Source organism: Podarcis raffonei, chromosome 1 (genome assembly GCF_027172205.1).
Source record: "Podarcis raffonei isolate rPodRaf1 chromosome 1, rPodRaf1.pri, whole genome shotgun sequence".
Lineage (NCBI taxonomy): Eukaryota > Metazoa > Chordata > Lepidosauria > Squamata > Lacertidae > Podarcis > Podarcis raffonei.
The window spans coordinates 78380839-78404166 of NC_070602.1; the positions used below are offsets into that span (position 1 = coordinate 78380839).

At 41.5% G+C, this 23328-nt stretch overlaps 1 protein-coding gene across 7 annotated transcripts in view; it reads right to left on the reverse strand.

The window, feature by feature from the left end:
- Positions 1 to 12196: 12196 nt before the first annotated feature.
- The window catches only part of LOC128417303 (SITS-binding protein-like), a 42962-nt gene continuing 31830 nt past the window's right edge, over positions 12197 to 23328 (reverse strand). For all 7 annotated transcript variants that reach the window (XM_053395765.1, XM_053395797.1, XM_053395791.1 and 4 more), the window contains 2 exons: positions 22182 to 22361; positions 12197 to 12547 (listed from right to left, as the gene is read on the reverse strand). In XM_053395765.1, coding sequence (XP_053251740.1) covers positions 12374 to 12547; positions 22182 to 22361 — 354 coding nt within the window. In that variant the 3' untranslated portion in view covers positions 12197 to 12373. The remainder of the gene's footprint in view (positions 12548 to 22181; positions 22362 to 23328) is intronic.

Consider the following 23328-nt stretch of genomic DNA (forward strand, 5'->3'; position numbering starts at 1 on the left):
ACAGCTGCTGGTTTGCCATTAATACCTGTACTTGTGGCAAATGTCATCACAGTTCCAAAGAAACCAGAATGAATCCCCCACCCATTTCGCCAGGAAGCAATAGCTGCCTGAGCTGTTTCTGAACTATAATGCAGCCAAAACCTAGATCAAGGTAATGACAAATAAAACGCCACTCCAAGTTAATAATGAAAGCTGCAGCTGATGTTGCAGCTAAATCCCATTAGCCACTGTATTCTTGCCAGCCTTTTATGTAGTTTAGGAAGCAAATCCTTTAAACAATTATATCTTTGGAAGAGGTAAAAATAAGGCAGCATGGATGAAAGAATGGGAACCTTTCAAGAGTCTTCTTGCACCCTGGTCCTTACATGCACATGCTTGCTAGAAGTAAGTCCTACTTAATTTTACGTGGCTTCACTGTCAAGTAGCTGTGCATCCCACAATACATGAACTAGCAATATCAGGACACACACACACACCCTGCTGCAAAGCTAGAGGTGTCCTGATTTCTACTGTGTAGATATGTGGGGCTCTCATCCCTATCTGCCTTCACGGCTTCCCCTCTTGCAGCTAGCATGGGAAAGCACCACCGGGACTCACAGGGTTGTTTAAGTTACAGAAAGGTAGCCGTGTTGGTCTGCCATAGTCAAAACAAAAAAATTTTTTCCTTCCAGTAGCACCTTAAAGACCAACTAAGTTAGTTCTTGGTATGAGCTTTCGTGTGCATGCACACTTCTTCAGATACACACAGATACACAGGGTTGTTTAAGTGGATGAAAGCCCTCATGCTTACCTATGTTGGGTTTTGGGGTGTGTTTTTTTAATAAAAAAAACATATATGGGATGGCTATTTCGTTTATTCAGCCATATCTATGGAGATTATGAGACAGGAGGAGCTGGAGTTGGAAGAGCGCTTGGAAGCTCTATTGCCAGAAGGGTTGGAGCTGGTGGTGACTCAGGGAATCATTCATAGGGCGGAGGACATTTGGCAGGGTGAATTGTAAGCATGCCAGCAGATGCCACAATATGCACCGAGGAGCTCCTGCCATATAAGTCCTTTACCCAAAAGATCTTATTTGCTTTCTATCCTTTTCCATTTCAACCCGTTGTACTTCCACTTCTGGATTGTCAAGTAATTGGTTTCACATGGCATGGGAAACACAGGACTAACTGTTCCCTGTCTGCAGAATTAAATATGTGAAATAGCCCAAGGAAATCCTTTTTGTTGTTGTTGCCTAAGGGCTGAACTACAAGTGACTATTAAATACAGTACATCTTTGCATCTAACATGCAGGTGGGTTTTTAGTTTCTTTTTCTTTTTAAAAAAATGCAGATTGCTCCAGTGGGGGTGGGAGTAACTTAACCCTTTTCTCGCCATCTTCATTCCTTAGCAAATTTCCTCTTTTGAAGTGGATATTCCTCTTCTGAAGTGGCTAATTCTAATCAAAATTATAGAGAAATGCTGCCAGGCTTCTCTGGCAGCAAAGTCGAGCTGGGATGGGGAAGTAGAAATCTGTCACCTCATCAGTAATGTTATGTTACCCTCCCACAAATTCTTTGAAACACTTCTGAAAATCCCACGTCCATGGTTGCCCTCATGAAAGTGGGGAGATGATGTAGTGTCTTGTTTTGCCCTAAAGGCCTCACTGAAACTCTTGCTGAGTGCTGTGGAACTTCAGAATCTTCAAACCTTGTTACTCTGTTGGTGCACTGGCAAAAGCTGTTTAATGTTAACTTCTTACTTGCTGTGAAATTCTCACTGAATTACTTTGAACTACACGACCAAATCAGAAGACCAGTGTCACTTCCAGGCAGTGCCCTTCTTTTTTGGCAAAATAAGTAAATGAGGTGCTGGTTCCCACTTCTTGATAAAAGGCTGGTGGATGCCAGCACAAAATGGCTGCCCTGGGCAGGAAAACAGAGGTAACAGTACTCTGTACCCAGTGGCGTAGCGTGGGTTGTCAGCACCCGGGGCAAGGCAAGTAATTTGCGCCCCCTAACCCGTGGATTTGCGCCCCCTAACCCTAACCCCCAGGTGTTGCGCCCGGTGCGGCCGGCCCCCCCTGCACCCCCCACGCTACACCACTGTCTGTACCAGTGAGTATATGGAGACATGGGAGCTCTTTACCACACAAGCCTAATGAGTTGCAATTAGTGCTCCTTTGGTGTAATGCTCAGGACTGGGGAGATCCAGGGTTAAATTTCCACTCAGCCATAAAGCACATACCTCACAGGGTTGTTGTGAAGATAAACTAAGACAAAGGGGAACTATGTATACTGCCTTGGAGAAAAGGTGGAATGTAAATGTAACAATCTTCTTCTTTGGCGATCACTCGTAGCTGAGTAAGATTGTCTTCCATAAATACTGTTTTCAAAAGTGAGTCCATAAGTGACTGTGGAGGCCAATTCTAGATCCTTATGTCCTTCCATGATTAACTCTGGGTGGGAGTTGATCATGGTGAGACTTTAAAATGTAACAATAATACTTATACAATGGGAGATGCATATTTGCTGAAACACATACCTTCCTTGAAAGTTGGTATGTATGTCCATAATATGCCAATCCTGCCTCCCCACCCCAAACCTTTTTCTTACTACTACCTACATGAAACAGTTTTTGGACTAAAATATGACCAGGTTGTTAGGTAGTGCCATCTAGTGGACAGAATCATAATGAAATTGCTTGATGGTAACCCATACTTTTGAATTATGGTGCTGGAGGAGACTCTTGAGAGTCCCATGGACTGCGAGAAGATCAAAACTATCCATTCTGAAGGAAATCAGCCCTGAGTGCTCACTGGAAGGACAGATCCTGAAGCTGAGGCTCCAATACTTTGGCCACCTCATGAGAAGAGAAGACTCCCTGGAAAAGACCCTGATGTTGGGAAAGATGGAGGGCACAAGGAGAAGGGGACGACAGAGGACGAGGTGGTTGGACAGTGTTCTCGAAGCTACCAACATGAGTTTGACCAAACTGCGGGAAACAGTGGAAGACAGGAGTGCCTGGCGTGCTCTGGTCCATGGGGTCACAAAAAGTTGGACACGACTAAACGACTAAGCAACAACAACCCATACTTCACCGTGGGAAGGAATACTATATACGTACATTGAAATAGACATTTGAAAATCTGTATAGGTTAGCTTTTAGTTGTTAGTTGTCCTCACAGAGGTACAATCCACAAAGTACCCTGGGAAGAGAGATGGATGGTTAAACCACTCTCTCTGTGAGGGGAATAGGGGTCTCTTAACAACTTTCAGGATCCCTAACACACCACAGGATTCCCAGGATTCTTTGTGCTGTCAATGTAAGGTGAACATGTGGCCTTAGTTGTTTTGTGATGCTTCCCCAATGCTATCACATTATCACTGTCCAGAGAGGCTATAGGCTTTTTATCACACATATGGGTGGTCATATAAGATACCGCTTTCAAATACTGTTTGCACCTGCAAATGTTTTGGAGTGGTATCATTTCCAATCAGTGCATATCCTGTAAGTTCCTGCTGAAATCCTATAACTTTTCATACCACAGATGTTCATGGAGAGGTGGGGAGGGGTTGTCCTGCTTTTGTTGTGCTATAGCCACCCACCTCTGGGCAAACGTAGGATTTAGTGGACATTGGGCTACGGAAACAGCAGTAGCAGTGTATCTTCTTCCCAGGTGTGATTCTTCTTTAAAACTGCTTGGTTAACATATTTTGAATTAAAAGGCCCTTTTGTGCAACTTTAACAGCCTGGGAACTAAAGTTGTTTTAAAATTGTTTTACATTTATTGTGAAATGCCTTTGAGGAAATTCTGTTTTCGAAAGGCAGGTCAAAAGTCCCTGAAAAATTAATCAGTCAATGTTCAGTGTATTGAACAACAAACTAAAGTTGAAACTATAACATTATTTTTCAGGGTAATATTATACTATTTTTCATGTTTAAACAATATCTTTTCGGTTGTTTAGTTTTTTATCATGACTAAAATGAAATATTTTTATGTAAAAGAAGGCATTGAAAGGGGGAAGGAGGCATTATTGTAGACTGTTCATAGCAGGAATAAACACTGTTGCTTGCATTTAACCAGTTTGTTGAGGATTTAGGGAGACTAATATATAAACACTGACACATTTTTCAGAACCAACACAGTTCCAAACACAGTTGCAGAAGGTTAAGCTTCTTGTCTACACTTCATGCAATCTGACCTCAGATTCCGTCAAAGGGGCCAGCTTTCAAATATATTTTTGTAGTAGGTGAACTGTTGTGACGTGTTCAATGGACTTTGTCCTTATGCAATCGGAAACTGAACTGGTGGCATCAAGTTTGCCCCTGGTGTAATGTGTCTGACTCCTGCAGTTTTGTGGAAGGAGCAGCTTTGATGCATTGAAGCTGAAAAGCACGGCGCTGATAAAGATCCAAAAACCAATACATAGTTTTGTAACCACTGGCTGTAAACATGTTTTGCAAATTATCTATAGGTGCGTACACAAAGAATTTACTGCAGTGCACTTTGTACACTTTGTCTTTTTTATTTTTTTAATGAAATCAGAGGAACTTTGGATAAATGTCCACATTTCCCAAAATGTTTTTTAAATACTGTAAACATGGCAGTGGAGAAAATGAGCCAATCCCTGACTTGTTGCCTGCGTCATGGTTCTGAATACATTGTAAAGAAAATGTAGTGATTCAAATATCAAGAGAAAAACCAGCTTCCACTTTCAAAAGAGCTATCAGTAGTTACTGACAGCTTTCTGGTTCGGTTTTTTCCTATTGAATGAAAGAGTTGAAGTGGACATGTATCCTTTACAATCTATTCTCAGTAATCTGAAAGATACCTTTTCACTTTATTTTGTACTTGTTCCCATTTTCATATTTTCAACATACTTGTTCCCATTTTCATTTTTACTTCACAGGCATGTGCACTGCCCCAAAGAAAATAAATAATAAATTGACCATGAAACAACACTAATATATCAGCCACATGATGATATGGAAGCATTGATCTGAGGTGTTTTTGTTTTGTTTTGTTTTGTTTTTAAGCTATCAGTATTACTAAAATTATCTCCAAGAAAACAGGTTGTGTGCTGGGACTGGAGTGAAGGCTTCAATGAAACTTGAACTAGCTGGAACACTTGACCCTAAAATTATTTTTGTGATACAGAAAATCCATTTAAAAAGACGAATCATTCTAAATTTTTCATTTGATCTGAAATATCTGTTTAAGGATTAGCATTTGTCACTCTTGGATGCTAATGTTTAACTTTGGATCCTAACGTTCAGTAAGAAACTTGAGGATCAGCTTTTTTACCAGGTGACCCATGGAAAGTTTCCAAACTATGTTCCGGGATTCCTTGGAAGTTTGCATCAGCATCATTACGGTGAGATCAGTAATGATTGACCTGCTTATCTTAAATAAAGCTTAGAGCTTGCTGTCTACAATACAGCGGTACCTACAATACAGTGGTACAATACAGTGGCTACAATACAGTGGTACCTTAAGAACTTAATTTGTTCTGGAGGTCCGTTCTTAACCTGAACCTGCTCTTAACCTGAGGTACCACTTTAGCTAATGGGGCCTCCCGCTGCTGCCGTGCCACCGCTGCATGATTTCTGTTCTCATCCTGAAGCAAAATTCTTAACCCGAGGTACTATTTCTGGGTTAGCAGAGTCTGTAACCTGAAGCGTCTGTAACCCGAGGTACCACTGTATGTATAAGCAGGATAGTGGTGGTGTGTTTTGACTACACTCTCCATTCATGTGAGGTGACTGTGTCACTCAGCAGGCCTGGCTGTGCCTCATATGAACCAAGTTTGCATTAATAGGGATGGCAGAGTAATTCAATTTAGTTTGCATTTAAAGGCAAAGTTAACCAAATTTGTATTTCCCAAAACAGGGTAGTAGTACTACTAGTAGTAATAATAATAATGAGAAGCCACTCATCTGACTAGGTTGCCTCAGCCACATTAAAAACACAATAAAACATCAAACATCAAAAACTTCCCTGTACAGGGTTGCCTTCAAATATATTTTTAAAATCATATACCGGTAGTTGTTTATCTGTTTGACATCTGATGGAAGGGCGTTCCACAGGGCAGGCACAGCCCAAGATCTCTGGCATTAAGTAACTCACTGACTAAGACTGCAAACCTAACCTCAGTCACTAGAGAATAAATTCCATTGAGATCAAGGAGACATACTTTGAATAAGCAAGTGTAAGGCTTAGAGTATTTATTTCATTTGCTAGAGGATTAGTTCAAAAACATCTTGAGATGACTTACAATGCAAAAAATATATATCATTATCCTCATTGTTTCATTTCTTGCCTACCCTTCACCAGAAGGTCCCAGGGTGGGATTCAGCATAGGAAAACAAAACACAAAATGATTAAAAAAACACAAACCCATAACATTAAAACAATAATTCCATTATAATACATAGTATACAAAAGAATGAAAAAGAACAGCAAGCACTGCATCCGATGCACACTTACCTAGGAGAATGGCCTGTTGAACACATGCAGAGAATGGCACTCTTAAAATCTTCACTGGAGCGAGCAGCCAAAAGTGCAGAGGCTGAGCTTCAGGCCAAAACTATGGCTAGTTGTTAATGGATGGATGAATTGTGGGGCAATGAAAGCCCTGGCAAATCCCAGGGGACTGAGCAAATATGGAATTACAATGCTCTGAGCTGAAGACCCACTACCTGAAGAATGGACATCATTTTAATATTCAGCCCAGAGTGCTTGAAATCAAATTCGATAAGGGGATAGTCCCTAAATCATAGCAAGCACCCTTAACTTGGTTCTTGCAAGATACTTAATGCTGAGGAATCCTGGAGCAGAGCAGCTGTGGACCAGTTCTGTCTTAATAAGGGTATCCTTCTAGCCAGAGATGCATACGGTACTGCTTTTCTCTAATCTTTGTGCCAGTACGCTATTGCACTGGAATGTAGCTTAGTATCATCTTTGTTTACAGCTGCACAAAATCTTCCCTATTGTGAGACAGCAGCATATCAAAAACAAGCATCTGATACTTAAAAGGGTTTTGCATTCCACTCAGTCTCTTCGCATGGCCTAATGAGGCAAATACTCTGAAAACTGGGGAAGCAGAACCAAGATGTTTGCTTATTTTGCACATTAGCGTGATCAGCTGCACATTTAGATAAAGTGCCATTTATGCTGGTGGAAGTCAGAGGGCTGGCATAAACTCAGGCTCTTGTCTGCAAAGAGTAAAAGCTCTGTTTATTTTTAGAATATGGCTGTTTGATTTTTGCTTAAACATCATGTCATATCAACTGAAGTGCTGTGCTGCAATGCACATAATTTCATGCTATAAAACTACCCAGTCCTCTGTGCAGATATTTCGTTAAGAAGCAACGTGAAGTAACTTTTACTGACTTTAAATGGCTGTGTGTTTAATTGCCCCCAAATTATCAAACAAAAAAGGGAGGAGGGCTAAAAATAAGGATGGGAATGATAGTTTTGACAAATCTGGTGTGTGGGTGCAGTCTCTCTGCCAAAACCCATCTGCAGATGTGGGCTGAGTTTTTGTGTTCTGGAGACATTTCTGGGCTGCCTTAAGCTTTACCGGGCATGCTGTCCTCCAAAAGGATGCAATGATATTCCTATGCCTCATTTAAATTAGCCTGATGCACAAGGAAATAGGCTCCAGTGCCTAAGATAGTTGTGTGGAATTGTTCTGACAAGCTACACTTCTCAAAGGTACAAGAGCCCTAACTTGTCTTCCAGCTTCTCACTCTGGCACCAGAGTAGCTAAAGCCTTTCTCCAAATGTGCCAAGAGACCCAGTGGAGCTTTGGAAGCCTTTGAAAAGAGACCAGAAGCATTCAGAATCCAGGAGGACTGTCAAGACAAAGGTCTAATTCAGCACAGGCTTACTGCAGTGGCAGGAAGGTTTATAGCGGGAAACTAGAAACATCTGAAAGGGGCCTGATGTAGACAGTTGTGTGTTCTCTTAATTATGAGGAAATGTGGTTGAGTAGGAGATAAATTAAGCAAAGATAATTTCTCAAGTGTCTGGCAAAGCTTTGTTTTGTACATAAATGATGTTACTATTATGCAAACTGTTCCAGGCAGGGCAGCCAGCATTTGGAATGCTTGCCATCTCTTAAATAAGGTTGGAAACTGTAGGTGGGGTCTTGGGCTAGCTACCTCTTGTAAAAACATGTATATTAGTGAGGGTGCAATAGTGACAAAAATAAATAATTCTGTTGATTTATGGTAGCATTACCTGTCATGTATGACATTTGCAAATAACTTGTACTTTCTTTCCTTATCCCTGTTCTCTGTTTTCTACATCTTATTAATATGTATCTATTTTCTGCCTTTCCCCCTCAGCTATGAGTTTGTATTTTTGTTTATACTGAAACTTAATAAAGAATTTTAAAAACAACAATTACAGCACAGCAGTGCTAATTCTCTCTTAGCTACCGTGTCAAAATCAAGCCTGGATTTTGATGTGGATTAATGCAGACCCATCTTTTATTTTATTTTTAATGGCTCCTAGGGATGACTGTAGGCGTTTTGGAGGATCAGAAAGTCCCCATTTCCCTTAGATCCTTGCTTTCCCATTCCAAACATCACCCCACTGTCACATTCCATCTCCCCCACATTATTTTTCCTCCTCTCTCCCAAGTTCCTGGATTTTCTTGGCTGTTGTCTGTTTTGACTTTGGACCCTGCCCCGTTGTAGCTGACACACTGTGTTTTCTCTGCTGTTTACGATAGCCAGGCCAGTTGGAAATCATCTGCAGGAATGGGGGGACGGGGGGGGAGCCACATATGATATCCCTAATCCTTGTTTCCATGTAAGGCTGTGCACAGCCATGTGGCATGGCCTTGATAGCCTATTGAACTTAGCTGTAGTGCCCATTGCAGTTTCACATTGCAATGTAGTATTTTTAATATCGTAACCAGGGCTGGAAAGTAGAGTAGCAACTGCAGCAGCAATGGCAAGTGTGCGGCCCTTGGCAGGAAATTTCAATCTGAAGTGAGGCAGTAGAAAAACTATGATAATAGACTAGGCAAGGGGATTCAACAAAGGTCTGCCAGAGTACTGTAATTTTATCTTGATCAGATCTAAAGCATACCACTTGGAGGCCAGAGTGAAGCTTTGTCTGATATCGTCCTTAGGCTGTATTCTGGGGCTAATTGGTTGGGAGACTTGGATGTGTATAGGCTGTAACTGTGTTTCATAAATGCCTTGCCATGTTTTCACTACACTGTGACATGGGTGCTAATTTCTGATGTTACTGTAGGGTAAGCTGGCAAACATGTGGCCCTCTAGATGTTGTTGGACTCAAGGCTTCCAATAGCCCAAGCCAGCATGGTAAGTGGTGAGGGATTATGGGAGTTGTAAACCAGCCACATCTGGAGGGCCACAGGTTAGCCACCCCTGTTGAAAGGCAATGGGCCCATTATGGCAGAAATGGGAAGCTTGTGGCCCTCCACATGTCATTGGACCACAACCCATATCATCCTTGACCACTGGCCATGCTGGCAGGGAGTTATAGAAGCTGGAGCCCAACAACTGGAGCTTTCCAAGATGGCTCCTCTCCGCTGGCAATAGATCAACTCCTGCTCTAGGTGGACAGATTTGCGGGTGTTTGTTATGATCTGCTATTATGTGTTTATTTAAAGATCCATTTCGTCAAAAGTCCAAGGCAGCTAACAATCTAGAAACAACAAATAATATAAAAAGGAACAAGGAACACATTTTACAAAGGGCTGCTTTAGGTCTTTTAATCTGTGGTGATAAATAGACATTATTTATTTAGCCTGTCATTCTTTAGTGTGTGACAACTACTTTTTAGGAAATCTCTACACGTCAGTTGAATAAGACTGCTGCAAATCTAAACAGACTTACTAGTCTAGTGAGTCTACTTGACCCAGTGAGATTTACTGCTGAATAAACATATATAGGACTGCACTACATAAGCAGTTAGTTGCCTTGATGCTATACTTCTTCAGTTCATTTTACAATGTAATCAAATAGATAAACCTCTGCAAAAAAAGAACTCTTACAACATGAGGAATTATAGATGAAGGGGAAAGGGATGAAAAGTGGAGCCCTAAGAAATATTTCTCCACTAGATGTCTCCACTACACAACATTTGTTAACAGGACTGAAAGAAGGCCCCTGGAGAAAAGAAAATGAAATTGTGCAAGGGATAAAGGTTGGGTATGAGAAGAGCAAAAGGCAGCAATTGAGGCTTTCATCCATAAGCTGCCTAAGCAAAAGAGCTATGAGGACACCCAATGCAACTAAAACAGGGCAAAAGCGAGAATGCTGGTTTGTCAATGTCATTGTTTAAGCTTATAGATTGTACTTCTGAGAGATGTTTTGTTGATAACTTGATGTCTGTGTCTTTAATGTAAGTTTCTTCTTCTGAGGCTAGAGCTTGAAATGTGGGTTTCTTGTTTTTAAACTGTGTCCACCCCCCTGTAATTTATATTGCTTTATTTACACTGCATCACAGAGAAGGTGTTTCCCCCACACCCTGAGGGCCTAATTTGTACCACTGCTGAAGAGGTAGAATCATAGAATTGTAGAGTTGGAAGGGACCTTGAATGTCATTTAGTCCAATCATCCATGATGCAGGAATCTCAGCTGAAGCATCCCTGACAGATGACCAGCCAACCTCTGCTTAAAAAGAGGTTGGTGGGCAAAGTGTGATAGTTGCTGTGGGAAGTCTACAATTGTACGGTTTAGAATTTTTGCACAATCCTTTACATGTCTAGTCAGAGGCAGCTCCCATGGAGGGGAGAAGATTGCACCTTAAGAATATTTCTGTCAGACCCATGTTTTGTATGAAAACATGTGTTGGAAGGTCATCTGAAGTCTCTCATCAGCAACACCAACCTTCCACTTGTGCTAATGCTTCTGATACCTGAATCAGCCGCAAGAGAAAGGTGCTTTGATGGCTCTTGAACATGAAAAGGAATAATTTTGGCTGTCGCTTTCTAGATCTTTTGCTCTTTGGGTCTTGGAAGCAGCAAGGTGCATTGATTCATGTAAGTCAGAATTATTAAGTTTATTCATCACCCTTTTGCCTCATAAAAACACCCAAGGTGACGTGCATCTCAGTTAAAAAAACAAAACTTTTCACAAAAAAATCATATCACTTTTCCAAACTCATATTGATGGAATGCTCATCTTAGACAGCTAATCCCTCACAGGATTTACAGATGAAATAAAACATTTTATTTTTACTGCTTTCTTAGAACAAGCTCCAATCCAGCATCAGTGATTGTTTGTTTTGTTTGTTGTGAGTGGAGAAAGGGAGAAATAGTCAGCCGATAGCTTTCAAAACAAAAGTAAATAATGGGAGATGTATGTTCTGTCACTGGAGAAGGGGAGCACACAATCTTGAAAGAACGTCTAAAAAGAAAAATGCTGAAAGGTTCATGAAATGATGAGAACAACCCTTTGCTTCCCCCCTATAACTTTTTTTAAAGGCATCCCCACAAAGGCAATTGCCCTCCTTTTTCTTTTGCTCCAGAGATAGGCAGCCTTGAATTCCTCTCCTAATTTGCAAAGTTCGTTTTCCTTTCACAACCAAATTTTGGAGACATTTATGGAAAATATCCTAAGCTATCAAATCCGTCTTGGAAAAGAGACTGCATTTTGCCATGGGATTTCATCACAAACAGCAATCTGCTGGTGGGGCAGGGGGAAAGACTAAGTTGGTGGGGTACCCTTTGCAGCCTCGATGGCTGTATTCCCTCTGAGCAACCTTCTGAGGACCACAAGCCAGCAGGGGGCAGAGCCAGAGGCAAATGTGAGTGGAGTCACAAATGTAAACTTTTGTACAGGAAGCTCACATACCCCTCTCTGTCCTCCATCCAGCCAAGTGAGAAGCATTATCAGAGCTCAGGGACACATTCCAGCCAGGCAAAAGCACTCAAGGAAGGTGAAAAGCCTGGCCAGTGAGGGGTGTGGCCTGTAGAATGTTCTGAGAGCCAGATAGAAAGGCCTGGAGGACCACATTTGAGTCCAAGGCCTGAGGTTCCCCATCATCCTAAGCCCCATCATCCTACTCACCACTCCCCGCCCTGCAAACTGGGTTTTTCAACTGATTCTGCAAAGAGGAGAACAGGCCTGGGGGTTCAAGGTACAAATTTGTAGCAGTTGCTGTAGTCCCACCAGAAGCCCTTGGAGAACTTTATAATTTTTGGAAAACAGACAGTGGGGAGTCAAGTCTATTTTAAATGCACACATTTAATAGTTCTTTCAATATACAGATCCTGGAAACGTTGCAGTGGACTGGAAACTCTTTTCAGAAAAAGAGAGAACTTCCTTGTCAACATGGATGCTCTTGTTGGCAATCCTTCTCCGAGATACAGGGAAACCTTCTGAGATCTGAGTCAGATTTGGAATCTAGAAAGTCTTAACGAAAACAGGCACATCCATGAGAGAGACTGAATAGTTCCTGATGAAGGTCCCTCCATCAAACACCTGGGCCGTGTTGATGTCCTTCCACTTCTGACCTTCTCTGGGCAGGAAAATATCTCTTTGACGTTGCCCTTGTTCTGTTATTGGGGCAACAAGGACCTGAATTGAAAAAGGAAAGTTAGAGGCATTGGAACATAGAAGACTTCTTTATACTCAGACCATTGCTCCATCAAGCTCAGTTGTGTAGACACTGCCTGCCTGCCCTATCTGGAGGCATGAGACATTGAACCTGGGATCTAATGGATGTGAAGCATGTGCTCTACCAGGGCTGTAGCTTTGCCCTTAGAGTATGTAGTCAGAACACTGATAATTTCCGCTCAGCCCCTCCTACGATCCTGCGCAGGGCTTCCCGGGACCAGGGTGCCACCCGCCTTGGCTACAGGGTGGCCGTCGCCCCACTGATAAAGTAAAGCTCACTTGAAACCAGCACACTATTACCTGTTCCGATAATGACTTTGTATCATAACGGTGAAATTAATAAAGTTTGCTTTGACGCCATCTATTAAAATCCAGAAGACATCAAGAAGAGGTGGCAAGAATACACAGAGGAATTATACCAGAAAGATATGGATGTCTCGTACACCCCAGGTAGTGTGGTTGCTGACCTTGAGCCAGACATCCTGGAGAGTGAAGTCAAATGGGCCTTAGAAAGCACTGCAAATAACAAGGCCAGTGGAAGTGATGGTATTCCAGCTGAACTATTTAAAATATTAAAAGATGGTGCTGTTAAGGTGCTACACTCAATATGCCAGCAAATTTGGAAAACTCAGCAGTGGCCAGAAGATTGGAGAAGATCAGTCTACATCCCAATCCCAAAGAAGGGCAGTGCCAAAGAATGCTCCAACTACCGCACAATTTCACTCATTTCACACGCTAGCAAGGTTATGCTTAAAATTCTACAAGGAAGGCTCAAACAGTATGTGGATCGAGAACTCCCAGAAGTGCAAGCTGGATTTAGAAGAGGCAGAGGAACCAGAGACCAAATTGCAAACATGCGCTGGATTATGGAGAAAGCTAGAGAGTTCCAGAAAGACATCTACTTCTGCTTCATTGACTATGCAAAAGCCTTTGACTGTGTCAACCACAGCAAACTATGGCAAGTTCTTAAAGAAATGGGAGTGCCTGATCACCTCATCTGTCTCCTGAGAAATCTCTATGTGGGACAAGAAGCTACAGTTAGAACTGGATATGGAACAACTGATTGGTTCAAAATTGGGAAAGGCGTACGACAAGGCTGTATTTTGTCTCCCTGCTTATTTAATTTATACGCAGAATACATCATGCGAAAGGCTGGGCTGGATGAATCCCAAGCTGGAATTAAGATAGCCGGAAGAAATATCAACAACCTCAGATATGCAGATGACACAACCTTGATGGCAGAAAGTGAGGAGGAATTAAAGAACCTTTTAATGAGGGTGAAAGAGGAGAGCGCAAAATATGGTCTGAGGCTCAACATCAAAAAAACGAAGATCATGGCCACTGGTCCCATCACCTCCTGGCAAATAGAAGGGGAAGAAATGGAGGCAGTGAGAGATTTTACTTTCTTGGGCTCCATGATCACTGCAGATGGTGACAGCAGCCACGAAATTAAAAGACGCCTGCTTCTTGGGAGAAGGGCAATGACAGGCCTAGACAGCATCTTGAGAAGTAGAGACGTCACCTTGCCAACAAAGGTCCGTATAGTTAAAGCCATGGTTTTCCCAGTAGTGATGTATGGAAGTGAGAGCTGGACCATAAAGAAGGCTGATCGCCGAAGAATTGATGCTTTTGAATTATGGTGCTGGAGAAGACTATTGAGAGTCCCATGGACTGCAAGAAGATCAAACGCATCCATTCTTAATGAAATCAGCCCTGAGTGCTCACTGGAAGGACAGATCGTGAAGCTGAGGCTCCAGTACTTTGGCCACCTCATGAGAAGAGAAGACTCCCTGGAGAAGACACTGATGCTGGGAAAGATGGAGGGCACAAGGAGAAGGGGGCGACAGAGGATGAGATGGTTGGATAGTGTTCTCGAAGCCACAAACATGAGTCTGACCAAACTGCGGGAGGTAGTGGAGGACAGAGGTGCCTGGCGTGCTCTGGTCCATGGGGTCACGAAGAGTCGGACACGACTAAACGACTAAACAACAACAAATTAAAATCCCACCCTTCTTCCCAAAAGATCCAAGGGCAGCAAACAACAACTGATAAAACGATAAAAAAATCTTGAAAAGATGTTACGAATGTCTTTAAAACAATTCCAAGACTGATGCAAACTGGGCAAAGACTGATCTAAAGAGAGGTTCCAGGAAGATGAGGGCAGCCTTTTTTTGGTTTGTTTTAAAACGCTAAGTTCTAAGGAATTAGAGTGCACAAATGTTCATCATTAGAGCACAATGCTTCTTTCCAAATTCATGAACGATTCTTTATGAGTGACGGACTTGAGTCTGAGCCCATACTTATTTTAACTGGAATTGCCAGGAGTTGCAATCACATTACGTTGTATTTTCAGAACTGAACTTTTATCACAAATTTGGATCCCAGCCGCTCAGCAGAAAGGCCTGATGTTCTTAGTCCAATCTTTGGTTTTGCATTAGCTGTATCGTAAGAAAAGATCTCTTCTTGTTAATGCAGCCATATTTCTGCATTGGAAACTGTCCGATTCAATTTTAGAGATTCCCCCCGCTGCCCCATTTAAGTGATTTTCTGGGAGGAGATATGTGATGATATCTTATAAGTGCAGATTCCACTTGTCAGCTTACCGTAGGCTGCATTTCACAAATAATGTTTGCCATGAAATTGAATTTATGTTCTTTTTAAAATGCAAGGGCCAAACTAGTGGAATGATGGCCTGCCTTGTTTACAGAAATGGATCTGCTGCTTTAAAGTGGGAAAATGTCCTTTTTTGCTGCCTGTGCCTTTTCTCTGAAACCCCTTTGATTTTTCTCCTAGTGGACCTCCATGGCTAAAAGGAACACTGGCTAAGAGGAAAACACATTTCAAATAATTTCACCTGGAAAAGCATAGATGGGGATATTTAATTCCCCCACTGATGCCAGGCTTTAAATTGACCCAGGCACCAATCTAGAAGGAGTCAGGAAGACTCATAGCTAGGTCCTGCTGCCATCACGTCTAGTTCAAAACTGGGGAAATGGCCACCTTTATTTGTCGCAAGCTGAATACATCCACTGAAATCAATATAAAAGCATCAAGGTCTCAGGACTTGATATATGTCAAAGCTCTGAGCCTTTCATGTTGGAAAGTGTAATGGCTTTTTACAAATGGCCATGATTTCCATTTCACCTCCAATAAAATGTACCTACTTCCAAGAACAAGGATCTTGGTACAGCGATGCTAGGACATTTGCCCTAGGCCTCTATGCAACAGATAAGAAACCTGTAATTGATGCTGACACTATTACGCTTCTGGAGCTGCAGTTCACCTTATGGAATTAAGGACAGGTCATGAGTGTCTGTTTCACTTAACTGAATCAGATGAGGCAGTGGGATTCTGGAGTGCAGACCTGACTTGGAATAGATTCTGACACAGAAGAATATATTAACTAGCCCCAATATAACCAGAAAAGGCCACCTATTCCTGAGTTTATAACCATAAACAAAGGTAGTAAAATATGAAGTCAATATAAATGTTTATACTAATGTCTCTATTCCACAAGGGTATTATATTTCTTTCACTCACAGAATTTCCATGTACAGATGCAAAGGAGATGACAGCTTTCTGACATACTTGATTTGTTCCCTTTCTGGGGCCTCTGTGTTTTACTACTAATATTTAAAGATCACAAGGACACAAGCATAAGCCTAGTACAGTGGTACCTTGGTTTTCGAACAGCTTAGTTCCTGAACAACTTGGAACCCGAACGCTGCAAACCCCGAAGTAGGTGTTCTGTAAGTCTTCCGGAACCAATTAAGTTTGAGAACCAAGGTAGTCCCGTACCATTGAAGAAGGCACTGCCATTCTGTTCACCTGGCTGGATCAGCTAGACTCAAAGCAGAACACCTGATAGTGAAGCTGATGTCATCTTCAGATGTTCCCAACCAGCACCAAAGGGTGCCTTGCCTAGGAAGATCAAAGTTTGAATAGGAAGATCAGATGTCTGAAAATAGCCCTTGGACTTGTACCAAGGTCATTGTATGTTCCACATAATGGTGGCTGAGCAACCATCTGCCACAAGGTTTAATTGGTAACTAGCTGTTCCTACACTCTCACTGTCAGCCCAAAGTCCATTTGTCTGTGAGAGCAAGTGTTCTGATTACTTGCATGTCTACATAGTCTGCTCCAAGGTGTATGGAACTTGTCACAATCAGGCAAAAGCCGTTTTCAGTTATGTGAATCAGAATACAATGAGAAACATGCAGGCCCATGAGAGAGAATTGTGTATCATACCCACTAAAAACTTTCCAAGTTCTATAAATTACATTGTCTAAGAAGAATAACCACACCCAGACACACTCATTGTTCCACGCACTTGTGATTTTTCACTTCACAGAAGATATTAGGTTGCCTACATTTTTCATACTGTTCGGCTGTTCACGTGAGTTGCCATTTGCAGAAGTGGCCACTGTATTTGGGGCTTGTCTACATGGCAACAAAATGTAGGAGTATCCACATGATGTCAGTCCTACCCCTATTTTTGTCTTGGACCTTTCTCCCTTGTAAATGCAGGGATTTTCAATCATCTTACATCTTACATTTTAAAGGGCGGAAGGTCAAGGATCACACTGGGATGAGGCCCACATTTTACTTTGGACAGTACAGGAGAAAAGACTATCCTAACCCTGCACATTCTCTAATACAGTAGTAACCAAGACAATTTAAAGCATCAAAGCAGAAATAACTGATCAAAAAGATTGTGATGAGGCAACTACTGCTCTTCTTAAAACAGTCACTGTAAATTTTAGAAGGCCTCAAATGCACACAAAACTCCACTGCCCTTTGAGCGCTTAATGAGCCCTCAGTGAGAGTCTTCTTAATATGATTAAAGGCAACACTTTAGATCCTACCATGCACCAGCCTCAGAACTAAAGACACTAAAGATCAATGTGTCGTTGCCTTGATCTGGGAGAAATATTTAAGTCTTTACATTAATCATAAGTTCAGCAAATAGGAAAGTGCTTCAAAAGATTTAATTAGATATTGGCAGTATTTGAAATGCTAACAGCAAAGGGAATTAGAATGTTAACTGCTCTTTAATTTATTTCCAGTTGCTTGTTAATGCTAATTGATTATAACATTAACGGAGCACCCAATTGCCTTATTAATCTAGACAAACAAGATTTGAAATACTTGGAGGCATCATTGGCATGAACATCTCAGAGAAATCAATCTCATAAACAGTCTTCCTTGTTTCAAGATGCCTCTTGGTGTGGACAGCTAGTACCACCACCCATGCCTCCTTTTGCCCAAGTCAATGGCATCATAGCGAAAAGGAGCTGGGTATTCCTAGAGCGGTGGAAGATTCTTCTCCAACATGTAAAGACACACATATGGAGGAGATAGTTATTTAAATTTTACAGTGGACAAAAAAGGGGGCAGCATTTTATAGTTCTTTATTTGCATTCTTTTCCTCCAATCTCATATAGGAACTTACACCAAGTCAGACTGCTTGCCCATCTAGCCCAGTGTTGTCTGCTCTTCTGACTGGCAGTGACTTTTGAGGGTCTGAGGCAGAGGACATGATGCCAGGGATGGAACCTCAGACCTTCTGAGTTATGGTCACTGTCCTACATTTCTAGGATACAGGGCAGGTTATAGGGTTTCATTATGACCGTGCAAAGTCAAGATGATTGCTACAGTCCAATGGCTTTGCTATGCATGAAGTGCTTCCAATGCATACCCAATGCATATTTGATGCATACCCAATGCATATTGAAAGGATGTCTCAGTCCTCTTCTAACAAATACCCCTCTCAACCACCTCTTGTGGTTCACCTGGATAGCTACAGACTTCAGGCTTCAATGGGGAAGCTCAACAACTTTGGTTGCCCCCCCCCAACAAAATTCCTGGCTACACCCATATGCCACCGTCACTAAGAGAGCAACATGAAGAACTAGCTTATTGAGCAAACAATGGTGTGACCCCAGCCAGTTTCAGTGGTTCTTTGGGCCAGGGTCTGTTTGCGACCCATCATTCCTAAACTTCCATCAATGTAATCCAGAGTTCCTTTTCACAAGCAGCCAAGGAGAAACTAATCATGCTTCAACAGAATCAATGGAGACAGGTGCTTAGATTGTTACCCAAACAACAGAGTTGATATGGAAAGTGGTCTTCACAGAATGGACCTCTAACTGCTATTGATCTCCAAAGGGTTTCAGTCCATTGAAGAAAAGACTGTGGTATTGAATCCCTATACTATACCACCTCATTTATTTACGGGGGGCGGGGCAGACCATGATTCAGTGATTCAGGAATAATGTGTGATTCAGCATGTTTTTATTGAAAAGTGTCATATGAATTAACAGGTGAACCTTTGGGTATAATCTATGGGCAGTCACCAATGTAGAACTTTATCAAGTAGATTCTAAAGCCTGCCACCGTAATCTGTGATTATTGTATCAGCAGAACACATGTTCTTATAGTATCCTCGTTTCCTCAGTTTTGTCTTTTATTTATACAGGTGAAAGTTGTTTTTTTTCCATGCTAGCAAAAACAAAACAAAACCAGAAGCTTCACTGGAGACGCAGCCAGTCATGCTATAATAAATCAAGTTGATCAACTAAGAATGCCCCATAAAACATCACCTCCTGCATAACTAGCCACACACAGAAAAAGCGTACGATACAGCTACGTCCAACAGGCTTTCCCAGACTATTGTAGAAGACTCTAAAGTAAACCAACAGATGGGTGATGGATTTTCCAGGATGACAGTAGTAGGAGCCATAGAAGGGGGAGTGGGGTGGAGATGGAAAGAAGCGTGAGAGGAAATGAGAGAAGTGAAAGTGAGATCTAGAATGTCACTGAATGGAAAGCCCCATATTTCACTCTGGTACTGTAGGCATTTGCTTGCTTTGCTGAAAGCATTGTAAACCTGCCGGTTGAAATACTGATGTTGCTGGGCTTTTGTGTGGCTGTGGAAAATGTCACATAAATCACAATCACTCCAGTGAACCCTCTGCCAAAGGGAAGGCAATGGTGGGAAACCAGCGAGGAATGATAAATGTGAGGTAGTGGCTGGAAAGAGGCGACATTGAAAGGGAAAGTTTTAAAAGTGCTATTTACTTCTCTGACCTAATGGTTGACCTAGTAAGGAGGTCACAGTGGCCTGGTTCATATGACAGGAAGAGTCAAACTACACGGAAGGATGCATGAATCTGTCTCATTTTGGTTTCTCTCTGTTGCTCATTTTTTTTCAAATCTTAAATTCAATTCTCCACTTTCTGCATCTAATTTTCATATTTCTTTTTTTTTTAACCCTCATGAAGATTCATCAACTTTTTAGTGTGAATTTTTCCTAATAAACACTTTGTTTGCAATTTTATTTAATACACACATTTTTGCACGTTGATTTAATGCATTGTTGTGTTATTTTTATGAATATACACATTTTTATGCACACCTTCCCCAATATATGCATTTATTTTTAATTATTTTACACATTGATTGGAGAACTGCATTGCAAAATTTAGAGTACTGCCAATTTCAATTCACACATCATTTCTGGAAGTGAGAATTAGGTAGCTTTTTGTTAAATTGAGAATCAATTGCTCTTCCCTGGCCCTTTTTCCTGCTGCATTGAACTAAGCCAAAGTTTGACCCATCAGACATTCTCCAGGAGCCTGCAAATTTTTTGCAGTCCTTCTAAGCCATACTTTGCCTTACTGCACCATGCAAAACAGACTATTGTGTGTGCCGGGGATGGATATCTGACAGGCCAAAATCAGGGAGAAAGTGTTGTTTTCTATAGCAAGTTATAGCTGGGGAGTACTGGGACAACATTCTGGAATACTTAGTCAGGGACCATTGGTGGAGACCCTGTGCTTTAGGTTATGAGTAGATTCTGAGGGATGCTACCTTAAACAAGTCAGATACCTGCACCTTTTTAAAGAAATCATGCTATAACCGTTGGAGCTGGACAATTGATCATATATTCATCTCTCTCCTCCATTTCTGATGTCCATCACAGTCGCATTCCTGTGAGGAATCCAGTTTGCAGCTCTACCCTCATGATGGATAATGGGCTGCTGCCAGGCCAGATCTAGACCCTAAAGCAGTTTTATCTGGCTTGCCAGGCAGACTTGACACAGAAGTAAAATTTTGCAACAAAAATTTTGTGCAGTCCTTTACAGTATTAGAGTATGTTTTATACCATCAGCATCCCGCTCATTGTCTGGAAAATACATCAGACCCTGAACATGAAGAAGTTAGCCACTCCTTCACCTCCACTTAATGTATTGACGCTAAAATTGCCAGATGTCTGGACATGTAGAAACCGTTTAGATCCGTTCTATTTTTCCAAGCACAAGACGTTAATGGGCCAAATAAACCTTAAATCAAAATTTGGCTCTTGGTTGGCTCTCCCCCCCCCCCTTTCAATACAATAAGTACATCTCAATCATGTCCTCCTTGACTTTTTGTAAACTTAAAAATCTCCACATGCAAAGTTTTTAGACTCTCCTCATGTGGTGGGTACTCCAGCCTCTTGATTATTTACTTGCCTGCTCTGTATCTTTCTCCTGTCCTGTAGTATTTATTTGGAGTGAAATATAGGCATTCCACCAATTTATGTAACAGCATTGTGATAGGGATTTTTTTTTTAGGGGATCAAACATAAAGCTAACATGTGATTTATGTTTCCCCACACACTGCCACTACGTGAGCTTCTGTTCTTCATGAACTTTCCATTCTGACTCCATGATCCCCTTCCCGAATAGTCACAGCCAAGTTAGACTTCATATATTAGGATTTTCATGTCCCAGCAAGCATCACTTTGGACCTCCTTGCACCGAATCACATCGCCCATTCTACTGCTTATTTTCTCAGTTAGAAGAAAGCTTTCACACACAGCTTGGGTTTTCACCATCCTGAGTAGCTTTGTGTCATCTTCTACACTTTTGTTCTCCTCTGACTCTGAGTCCTTCATGATTAAGTTAAACAGCATGGATCCCAACACAGATCATTGGAAGACCTCATGGGTGATTTTCATCCATTGTTAGTAATACACTTTTATTCTTAGTCTCTTTTCTGTTTTTAATGCTTTAATGTTGGAACCTTCTGGTAACATTTTGTAGGAGTCATTTGGGAGGAAGATGATAGAGATAGAGGCAGACAGATACACACACACCCCAAATATATAATGTCCACTGGATCACATATGTCTCTGTTTTCCTACACAGAGCAAGAAGTTGGGCAGGTGATGTTCAAGGTCCCTTCCATCACTATCATTGTATGATTTTACATTTTGACTGGACAGTCTAAATGTGTCTTGTTCCAAAAGTTTAGTGAGGCAAGAATTCCATTTACAGAAGTCATGCTGATTCCTCCTCAGCAAAGTTAATTCTTCCATGTTTTCAGAATTCTAGCTATAATAAATGTTTTCTGCCAATTTTAATTTATGAGGGTTTTCTATCATCAAGTATTCTATTTTACCTTCGTAACTTTACATGAATTTTCAAAACCCGTAGAGAACTGAAATGTTCAGTACTATAATATAAATCCAAATGCCTTATAGAAAATATTCAGTCCCTGAGATGCCCTTCCTGATCCAAAACATGCTGGGGTAAAATTTATTTCTTACCTCATCTCCTATGAGAAATTCATCATCAATTGTAAAGGTAATGGACTCAGTGGGGCTGAGCCACCATACAGGTCGAAAAATAGGGTATCCTACAGAGAGCCACTCCTTGCTGTATTTTTCAACAAGAGGCACCACAAAACTCTGATGTGTCTGAACATAGTGCCTGGTGAGATTCAGCACCTGAAAGAAAGGAAGTTCAGCATATTATTTTAATACGCTGTGGAGAAGACAATAGAGAAGCAGGTATTTTAGTTTGATTTATGTTCTCCCAAAGGGAGTAGATACAGAGGGTGGAATTCAATGTCACACTTTTAATCATTCCATCTGCACAAGCATTGCAGCTTCCTCAACTGGGATTCCACCCTCCCCCACACTGTGTGCTGTAATGGGGGTTCTTCCAACTGAGCCAATTTCAGAGTGTGCACAAGGGGGGGGGGGAGCTGTGTTCTATAAGCAAAAGTCCTTGCACAGGTCTTCTCCTAACAGGGATGCCTAGGTGAATCCAACCCAGAGTAGCCAAGAAAATATGAATTTAGTGGTATTGTAATCCCAGCCTATCTAAGTCTCTCATCCTTGAGCTTGGATGAAAATCATCTCTTCAGTCTCTTATCATGCTAGTCTTTACTACTACTATTTCTGTAGCCAGCATTGTGTCGAGAGGAGGAGAATGGCAGCAACCACAAACAAATTGGTATAGAATATTTAGAGCAAATTCTATAAGGTGGCTTTCTTTTTTCAGAAAACTGCCTTCTTTGAAGTTTCAGCTGAGCTCTAGAACATAGCTAAAGGACTAAGAGAGCATAGCTAAAGGACTAAGATAAGAAGATTAGTATAAGCAGAATTAATAGAGGGAGAAAGAATGTGAAAGGGGAATTAGAAAGGAGAGATGGAGCACACAGCATGAAGCAACTAGGAGGGGGTAGTTTGAACTGATTAAGAGAAGCAAAAAAGAAGACTGTGAATGGTAGAATGCCATGAGCAAGGTATGCAGCAGAGTTTAGGGCTGAAATAAGAATTTAAGATGAGGTATAAGAAAGCCCTGGTGATAGCTGAGGCAAGAAAGTGCAAGAACTTGAGCCAGAGTTTCTATGAAATCAGAAAAAGCAAATGTTGGCAGTGTTAAGAAGAAAAATATTGCAAGATCTGA